Source organism: Etheostoma spectabile, unplaced genomic scaffold (genome assembly GCF_008692095.1).
Source record: "Etheostoma spectabile isolate EspeVRDwgs_2016 unplaced genomic scaffold, UIUC_Espe_1.0 scaffold00001083, whole genome shotgun sequence".
NCBI lineage: Eukaryota > Metazoa > Chordata > Actinopteri > Perciformes > Percidae > Etheostoma > Etheostoma spectabile.
Genome location: NW_022602687.1, coordinates 12,356 through 22,912, shown reverse-complemented (window position 1 = coordinate 22,912; position 10,557 = coordinate 12,356). Strand labels below are relative to the sequence as shown.

Here is a 10,557-nt window from a genome sequence, read left to right as displayed (position 1 = left end):
CACCAAAATTCGAAACCTTGACTCAGTTGCACAGCTGTCTTTATTTTGTTTCAACAAAGTCTCACTCTCCAAACAACTCCTCTCCTGCTGTACAGAAACTTTAACAACATTCTCTATTCTATCAGGGCTTAACCCCACCTTTTTTTTTTTGTCTCTAGTTAGTTTTGTCTTGCCGCCAGCCGTGGCCAGAAGTATTATGCTTTAGAGTCGTCCGTCCATTTCCACATACGTGCGCACTTCCCATTCTTGTGAACGTGATAACACAGGAGCGAGGAAGGAATTTCTGGAGGGAATTTTCTTCAAATTTATCAATTGATGAGATTTTGGAGGTCAAAGGTTTAAGGTGACTGTAACCTCATGTCTGTCCATCCGATTCTTGTGAATGCAATATCTCTGAACACCTAGAGGGAATCACTTCAAATCTGGCATACACAACCACTTAGAGTCATGGCTGAACTGATTTAGATTTTGCATTTTCAGAAGAGCACCTTGTTTTGTTTTAGGGGGAAAAAAGCTTTCACTCATAACAAGGTAAACAAATTGCACTTTATTGCCCTTATGAAACATTTAGGCAATAGTAGCAGTACAGTTCACACTTAAAAATACAAACAGACTCTCTCTCAAGGAGAGGTTAAATGTCCCATGGCATGTCACTTCACGGGGTCTTTTATATTTGTTCCCCCAGCCTGCCTATGGTCCCCCAGTGGTTAGAAATGGCGTTACATGTAAACCAAGCCCTGGGTATCCTAAACTGCTTTTGAGAAAATGAAAGCTGAAATAGACTTATCTGGAATCTTCCCCTTAAGACGTCATGAGGAGCAAGGTTACCTCTCCTTTCTCTGCTTTGCTTGCCCAGAGAGTTTGGTGCGCGCATGAGAAAGAGAGAGACATCATGTCTTGCAAACAAGCCAACTGCCATGCTTTTTATTATTACTTTTTAATAAAAACAAAATAAAAGTTTCAAACACGTCTACGTTTTCCAACCAAAACATCATTAAACGTCTTAATGTTTCTCCTTTGGGCTTCTCCTTCCCACTGTGGTACATTGTGGTTAGGGTTGGGTACCAAAACCCGGTGCTCTAACACCCGGATCTATTGGACCGAATAGTAACAGGGATTTCGGGGCCTCATTTCGGTGCAACAGAAACACCAGCGCTGCCTTTTTCCATCTAGTGGTTGTTTGTCATTAAGCAGCAATTTACTGGAGAAATATTACATTTTTTTTACATTTAATTTGGCACATATAGCGATAAACAAGCCGTTCTTAAATGTTGCTGGCTGTCTTTTTGTGCTCCTTTTTTTATATATACACATTTAAAAAAAGTATTTTTAAAAGGATGGGTTCGGTTCAGGCATTGATTCTGGTGCCTAAATGGTAAAGGGTTCTGAGGAAAGGCAGAAAACAGTCCAGCTGATCCACAATAACATACATGCTGCTCAGAAGATAAAGTTACTGCGTGTCAGCCTACAATGTGGAGAGAAGATCAGAATATAACAACACAGCTATCAGGGCATGAGGAGGAGGAAACAGCTTGGCTCTGAAACATGTTCACAACGAGGCAGGGTGAATGCGTTGGTGAGTTTTAAGGCTACCACTCTGAGAAAAGGTTTTCCCACATTGTTCACAGCTGTACGGCTTCTCTCCAGTGTGAATGCGCTGGTGAGTTTTAAGGTTACTACTCTGAGAAAAGGTTTCCCCACATTGTTCACACCAGTATGGCTTCTCTCCAGTGTGAATGCGCTGGTGAGTTTTAAGGTGACTACTACGAGAAAAGGTCTTCCCACATTGTTCACAGCTGTACGGCTTCTCTCCAGTGTGAATGCGTTGATGGCTTTTTAGGGTACTCTGTACTGTGAAAGCTGCCTCACATTGATCACAGCTGTAAGGCTTCTCTCCAGTGTGAACTCTCTGATGAATCTTTAAATATCCTGATGTGAAGGATTTGTCACAGTGCTGACAGCGGTGACGTTTGACTCCTCTTCCTCTCTGTTTCTATCAACAGAGAAAAACCAAGAGAGTAAGTTAGTGAGTTGCCATGCTATAGAGCTCTCTCTTAAACTAGAAACAACATTTAGAGCATGTCTATGGAACATTGTTTGACTGACGCATTACCCTTCTTAATTATCTACCAACCTCAATATTATGGAGTTGCATTATGGGAAATGTAACATCCAGTGTTGGTTAGTTTGTGATAAATAAACTACTTTTGATCAATTTATGTGTGGCCTCCATTTTGTTGCCAGCCTTTAGCCAGCCGGTAACAAATGGGGATCATCTGGGAGTTTTTGTGCTGGGAGAGTTGTAAATATAACATATTCCCACAGATTTTTAACTCTCACTGGTATCTGTAGGGGTTACCGTGTTGTCTTCATGTTGCTGGAACAGCTCTACTCCAGTAAAGTAAATTGGAACCATTGTTCATGAAAGGCATTAGCAATGAGGGGCACCAGTTGACCTTTGACCTTTTGTTTTAGGTTGTTTTTGCTAAATCAAACTTGTATAGCCAACAGTATTGTGTAAGTAAGTAATATGGTAGTGGAATGTGGTATTGTCCACACAAGCTACATTTCCTCAAGCATTTCTAACCTCAGCAGAGCTTTCTGCTGTGCTCTGGAATAAAACTGCTGAGCATCACTGACTCCTCTGAAAAACACAGGCGCATCTTCCATTAAAGTAAACTAATTGTCTCCTATCAGTCAAATAACTTCCCATCCATAATAATGTGATATGTGAAAAACCATAACATTCCAATTTTTTTTAACAGTAAGTTGTGGTCAGTTATATCAAATGCTGCAGTAAAATCAAGCATCACAACACCTATTATTTCCTCTCGTCCATATCCTTAAACCAGTCATCAACCATCTGTGTCAGGGCAGTGGCTGTTGAGTGTTTTCCTCTGTATGCAAGCTGAAAAACTGTAACTAAATTATTTAAAAAATAAAACTGAATCTGTTCATAAACAATTCTTTGACCTTTTGTTTTAGGTTGTCTTTTTTGCTAAATCAAACTTATATAGCCAGCAGTATTGTGTAAGTAAGTAATATGGTAGTGTAATGTGGTATTGTCCACACAAGCTACATTTCCTCAAGTATTTCTGAAGCTCAGCAGAGCTTTCTGCTGTGCTCTGGAATAAAACTGCTGAGCATCACTGACGCCACTGAAACACAGGCGCATATGTCGTGGTCACGGATGTTTAAAAAATAGCATCACTAAACTCATAAATCATATTTTTTGGTAAAAGTGATATTTCTACATGGCAAATAATTTACTAGTAAGTGTTGTAGAGTCCTAGAAAACCAACAGTCATGACGTCTATGCTGCTCATTCTGTAGAATTGAATCTGTAATTGAAAGGAGCATGCTCATAATAATAGCAGGGTTGTTTTCAATTAGTGAGCGGATTGATTCTGTGAAGCAAAATGTGTGGACAGTCAAATGTTGTCTCAGAGTTTTCTTTTGTGTAAAACCTTTACTACAAACTGAGAAACTAAATGGTTTTTCTCCCGTGTGGACAGTCAAATGTCGTCTCAGATTTTGCTTCAGTGCAAATTTTTGATCACAAACTGAACAACTAAATGGTTTTTCACCTCTGTGGATTCTCACGTGTACAACCAAATTGCCAAGCTGACAGAAACTTAATTTGCAAACTGAGCAGGTGGAACATTTTTCTTTTGAATGAAGTTTCATGTGAGTCGTTAAGGTTTTCTTCCGAAGGTATCTTTTACCACAAACTGAGCAACTAAATGGTTTCTCTCCTGTTTGGTCTCCAGAGTGTTTCTGAAGATTTTTTTTGCGGCCAAAGCTTCCTGTACATTCAGAGGAGCTAACTGATGTGTTTCCAGTGTTACATCCAACATCACTTACAGGTTTTTCATTGTTTGGCAGAGGGTTTAAACCTGTCTGAGGTTCCCTAGTCTCCTCCCATTCTGCACTATCATCAGTCTCAGATTCAGATTCAGAGGAGTCTGAAGTCTTGTCATGAGTAGCTGGTTGTAAAGGACTATCTGGATCTGAGTTCCTGGCTGGTTCTTGTCCTCCACAGTCCTCTCTATCATCTCCTGTTCTCTCTGCTTCTCTGTTCTCCTCAGTTTGGCTTTCATGAAGCTGAGAGGACTGAGCTTTCTCTTCATCATCTTCTTCACTCTTCTCAGGGACAGTAGTGAACGGGAACTTGATATCAGCCTCCTCCAGCCCTTGAAGCTGCTCTCCCTCCTGACTGGTCCAGAGCTGCTGCTGTTCCTCTTTAATGTGTGGGGGGTCTGGGTCCTCCTGGTCCAGACTGGAGCTCCACCCCTGCTGCTCAGGGGGAACCTCTGCTTTAACCACCGACAGCTTCTGGACGTCTGAGGAGATTAAGGAAATACAAGCACATGTAGAAAACTGTTAGAAAACTGTAATTTCATGTTGACAGGATCTCTTTACAGGGCTCCAAACTACGACCAAATTGGTGCTTTCTGCTTTTATTTTTTTTTAAGTACAAGCAGTTTTTACAAATATTCACACCTGTTAATCCGACGACATTATGCTTAAAACTGCTTAAATAAACTGTGCGCACGGATTCATAAACCGTGCTCACGGTTTTATAAACGTGAGCAAAATAGGAAAGATATTCAGAGATTCAAACTTCTGGGATCAATTACTCTATATTGAAATTATGTTAAATCACAAATGACGCATCTCTCCTAACGTAGTAAGGTTAACAATGAGCTACTTTGTAAGCAATGATTTTAGGAAAACGCAGAGTTGGAAGAAGTGTTCTGCTTATTTTTCAGGAGAAAAACCCAAATGTTATTCAAGGTAATAAAATAGAGAACCACTGGCATGACTCTGTATATCAGCTGTACTCAAATACAAGTTTACAGTTTTTAGAGCTGATTTCTGAAAGTGTAAATGAGGTAGCGTTTGTTACACTTAAAATACTTGTCATTTTATTCTCTAAAATAATTGTCATTAACCCATGTCCCCATCGGCAACATGTTCTATCTGAACTGCTGAGCTGTGTATATGTGTATGAGATCCTGACAGTATGATAACCTTAAGCAAAAATATTACGGTTTCACGGTTTTGCAATCACAGCTTTCAAATGTATTATTTCAAAATGTCTGGGTAAAAAGCTGATACCTTAGGAACACTATAGAAAACTTTAGAGGATTTGAAACCGTGACTTTTTCAAACCACAATATACCTTGAAACCGGTAACCGACCAATGCCTATATGGTAACAATTCACACACTCAGTACAGAACATGGGACGGACCACAGAGGATAATCTTCACCTGTTTAAGTACGCACTGGTCAAAGAGAGACTGAAAAAGTGATTATCTTTCTTTAACAAATAACCAATAACTTAAATTTCGATGATACAGAAAGTTTGTTCACCATGCAGTCATCCCAAAGCGGATTACATTCTCTAAAACAGCCTGATAAAAAAAAAAAAACAAGACTGCAGCGGCCACTGTTCAGAGTCTATCCTCTGGGGCTTCTCATCTGCTGCATTAAACCTGAACCATGACAGAATCTGTTCCTGCAGGTCTTGCAAACATACAGCGTCTCACCTGTGTGGGTTCTTCTCACGTGGACCAACAAGCCACTACTATGTATAAATGTCGGTTCTCATGTTGATTTTCAAGTTATCTTTAAGTCCAAAGACATTTCAACATGTTGCACAAGAATAAGACTTCTCACCTGTGTGGATTCTCATATGCTTTAATAATGCTGAACCGTCTGAATCTTTTTCCAAAAGTCTTGCAAATGTACGATTTCTCAACTGTGTGGGCTCTTCTCACGTGGACCAACAAGCCACTACTTTGTATAAATGTCGGTTCTCATGTGGATTTTCAAGTTATCTTTATGTCCAAAGTCTTTTCTACATGTTTTACAAGAATAAGGCTGAATCCCATTCCTTCCCCTTACCCCTTCCCATAGCTTTTGCGCGTTCACGCGGGACCTAGTGCTGTCCCAATACCTATTACGACCGAAGGGAAGGAGATAGACCAAGGGGTGTATAGCCCTAGAAACATAGTGTGGACGCGACCTCACTTGAAAACACACGGGCATCAATGGCTGCCCGTCGACCAGAGAGACACATTAATGTAAGTACTTTCGGCTTAAATAATTGATTAAAGGTTACGGCAGTCTTCTTTTGTGGTCTATGCAGTCCTGTACATGTATACTTGCAACCATGTTCCTAACTGAAACTTTTTAAAAATCGCTAGCTTGCAATGCTAACGCTAATTGCTAACGCTAACGTTGAACAGTCAACAAAATGTTTTTGTGAACATCAAAGACATTCAAACAGTGATAACTGAAACAGATATACACACACCATGTATACAGGGTGTATATGTATGTATACATGATACATGTGTATACACATATGTATTGCAAACAGACCTAAGTACTACACAGATAAGAACATCTGCCTCTGCACTACCAAAGTGAACCTAAATATATAAATATTTAAATCCATATGACACTGTTGTCCAAACCCACACAATCAACAGACAGAGACAGCATCTTGGAAGTTTGTGATCAATACTGTATGGTGATGTCACCAAGTGGTGTCCCATTTTATAGGGGTATGTTTTCACCCTACGCCTTACCCCTTGGTTTCAAGGGCCAAGGGGTAGGGGTAAGGGCAAGGGGTAGGGGTAAGATGGAGAAATGGGATTCAGCCTAAGGCTTCTCACTTGTGTGAATTCTCATGTAGGTGTTAAAAACATCCTTATGTCTGAAATCTTTTCCATATGTTTTGCAATAATAAGGCTTTTCACCTATGTGGATTTTCATGTGTCTCCGGAATTCTGAATTACACTTTTCCACATGTCACACATGAAAGACTCATTACATTTACCTGTTTCTGATACGTTAGTGTTGTCTACGTTGTTGCTGTGACTTCTGCTCTTGCGTTGTCTCTTCTTTGGTTCTGGCTCTGCATTTCTAGCTGATCCTGAGTCTCCATGCTGGCCTCCTTTCTGGTCTTGGCTCTCAGCTCTACGGAGCTGGTGGTCACTGTTTGCTTCTGATTCCACAGAGGTTATAACTGGCATGTTGGCTAAAGACTCTTTCTCTGCTGCATTTAGAGTGTCATCATCAGGGTTTAAGTTCAGAGTCTGACCTTCACTGTGGTCCCTTTCCTCATAAGTAAGACTCAACATAAAGGTATCAGTCTCCTGCTTCAGGACAAGCTGCTCTCCCTCCTGACTGGTGCACAGTTCCTCTTTAATCTGTGGAGGCTCTGGGTCCTCTCGGTCCAGACTGGAGTTCCTCACCTGAATACAGAGCTGCTGGTCAGAGAGAACCTCCTCCTCCTTACAGACATGTTGCTGTGGGAGCTCTGAAGGGACAGACAACAAAAGAAATAGGATACCACTGTTACTGGAGAAAAAAAACAGAACACTTGCTCTCTTTTTCCTGAGACCATAGACTAAAAAATAATGGACAGAGCATCCGGGTCAGAAAAGTGGAGCCAATGCTAAAGCTCATTAAAGGTTCCATGGCATGAAGATTTCACTTTATGAGATTTTTTTACATTAATATGCGTTCCCCACCAGCCTGCCAATGGTCCCCCAGTGGCTAGAAATGGTGATAGGTGTACACTGAGCCCTGGGTATCCTGCTCTGCCGTTGAGAAAAATAAAGCTCAAATGGGCCGATCTGAAGTCTAAGAGGTCATAAGGAGCAAGGTTACCTCCCCTTTCTTTGCTTTGCCTGCCCAGAGAAAGAGAGAGACATCGTGGCTTTTAAACAAGCAAAGTGGCAGTTGGTCAAGGCAACACCACTAAGGGGGACCACTAAGGTCTATATAAAAGAGACTTCAGAAACAGTATTAGGGGACCACTAAGGTCTATATAAAAGAGACTTCAGAAACAGTATTAGGGGACCACTAAGGTCTATATAAAAGAGACTTCAGAAACAGTATTAGGGGACCACTAAGGTCTATATAAAAGAGACTTCAGATACAGTATTAGGGACCACTAAGGCCTATATAAAAGAGACTTCAGATACCGTATTAGGAACCACTAAGGTCTATATAAAACCATCCAAAAAGCATCATGTCATGGGACATTTAAAGCTGCAAGTGCTCTAATTTTTTGCAGGTTCCAAAAGAAGTCCGTTTTTTATTTTAGAAATCCATGAGAAAAAAAACTACTTCTCGCGTAATTTATAACTCAGTAAACTTTAATATAATGACTTTGTGGTCTCAATTGCTAGTTTGGTCCCGTTTATTTTATGTAAAATAAAAGATTAAGCAGGGGATCTTTCCGGACCTGTCAAACAGGACAGAGGCTTTAATTATTGTAAAATCTGAAATTTAAATCTGATGTGTTTGTCCCACACAGTGGAGTTATACGCCTAGCTTTATTCAAGACCACAGTCTTTCAATTTGACAGCATTTATCAATGATATTACTTTCGTATTTTCTAATAATTTACCAAGTAGGCTAATTGCTTTGTAATTTAATAACATGGTTTGATGAACCAGAATGACAGGGGCCCTGGAAGTTGGCCCATCCCGGTCTGATGTCAGTGTAACCGGAGGGTGACCGGAGAGAAGAAGTAAAGGTACCAACCTGCTCTGTGCAGCCGGAGCTGAGGGCTGAAAACAGCGTCCAGTAGTTGGCGCTCGTGCTCCTCTTTTGAACGACACAGTTCCTCCTCGTACTCTGCTATCGTTCTTTCAACCAGCCCAAATATCTCTTCAGCAGCCGCAGTTAGTCGCTGCTCCACCAGCCCTCTCAGCATTGGGACTTTAGACATTTTCACACGATGACAGAAACTTTTCCTCCGAACAAACTCCGTCAAAAACACTGTTTGTTTTCCTTCAAACTGTTGCTAAGCAGCTAGCATGCTAAGCTAGCGTCGTTAGCTTTGTAGCTTCCGGGAGATGAGTCCGAGGTAAAACATTCAGAAAGAAGGTGAGCAGCACAAAGTCCACCAGACAGGTTTATCCGGACACACACAGGCTCTGATGGACCACATCTGTTGGAGCTCACACACTTTCCCAGAACAACAAACCGACTCCAATGCTTTCACTCACGTTAGTCGCCATATTGCTCAAAGAATAACATCCGGTCCTGCTGCAGCTTGGTGAATAGCCTTCAAAATAAAGGTCTGTATAAAAAGGAGGTACAAGAAGTGGTTTATTTCAATGGTAAACATTCTTCAATTCATAAAAACGTCTCTAAGAACTTTGACATATTAAAAATTTTCTTTAATGGATAGTTTGAGTTTACCCGGCCATAGCCAGACTAATAACCTATATGTGGTTGGGAGACTTTTATTATTAAAGGCCAGTTATTACATGGATTAGGATACTATGCATCCTGATAAAATTCCTTTGTCTTTTGGAATTAAAATACCCAGACTCTGGATTCCATCTGGGACTTGGAAACAAAACAAGACCCTCTTGCTGTTTTTTCATGTTGGTTTTTTGGCACTTTACTAATGTGCCAAACAGAGGTGGGTAGAGTAGCCAAAAATTGTACTCAAGTAAAAGTACTGTTACTTCAGAATAATATGACTCAAGTAAAAGTAAAAGTAGTCATCCAAATAATTACTTGAGTAAGAGTAAAAAAGTGCTTGATGAAAAAACTACTCAAGTAGTGAGTAACTGTTGAGTAACGTCTGATTTATTTCTTAAAACAAGCATCAATCAGACAGACAAAAATACAAAAAAATCATCTTTAGGCAAATTATAGTTCATCCAATCAATACAATAAATTAAAATGAATTTATTAATTACAAAATAGCTTACTTGAGAGACTTGTCACATCAAATTTGGATGGATACTGCATGTTGCATGTGTAAAACATACTGTATGTAACCTAAAAGACAAACATCCACCTCTCCACAGCAAAAACTAAAACTACCGCCACGTCTCCTCAGGTTAGATGTTGAGTTGTTGAATGGTCACATGTCCGTTTGTTTTGGTCGACCCTGAACACACCGCATAACGTAGCTGCTTTTCCTAAAAGGTAACCGTCATAGACATATAAAGAGTATATATTATATTATATTATATGTCTATGGTAACCACGCTTTCACTATGAGGCCGGGGGGGGTCTGCGTTGCCTTGGCGATGTTTGATTATGACGTCTTTCCTTTGCTACGACTGTAAAGCTAACCTGTCCCGCTGCTGAAACGAGTATGGTCACGTGATTACACAACGACGTGTGATTGGTTAAGCACAGTCACGTGGTAGAGCCTTCAGCGAAAGACTCTCTCTCTGTCAAAATAAAACATTAAAATGAGACGTACGCTGGGGTAAAAAACAATGAAGCGTAGTAACGAGTAACGAGCTCATTGTAGCCTAATGTAGCGGAGTAAGAGTAGAGTTTATTTTTCACTAATCTACTCAAGTAAAAGTAAAAGTAAGGTGATTTAAAACTACTCCTAGAAGTACAATTTTTTCAAAACGTACTCAAGTAAATGTAACGTAGTAATGTAACTTGTTACTACCCACCTCTGGTGCCAAAAAATACTAATGTGCATGTATTTGATTCTTCTCCTCAGACGTCCAGCAGCTGTCTGTGGTTAAAGCAGAGGTTCCCCCTAAGC

General features: G+C 40.3%; 1 protein-coding gene across 1 annotated transcript; it reads right to left on the bottom strand.

Annotated features, from left to right (window-relative positions):
• Nucleotides 1-3,035: 3,035 nt before the first annotated feature.
• LOC116674822 (zinc finger and SCAN domain-containing protein 31-like) lies at nt 3,036-9,038 on the bottom strand. Its single transcript, XM_032507058.1, has 3 exons — nt 8,571-9,038; nt 6,853-7,335; nt 3,036-4,343 (listed from the first exon to the last, which is right to left on the bottom strand). The coding sequence occupies exons 1-3, from the start codon at nt 8,755-8,757 to the stop codon at nt 3,217-3,219; spliced, it is 1,797 nt and encodes a 598-aa protein (XP_032362949.1). The 5' UTR covers nt 8,758-9,038; the 3' UTR covers nt 3,036-3,216.
• Between the last annotated feature and the right edge of the window lie 1,519 nt (nt 9,039-10,557).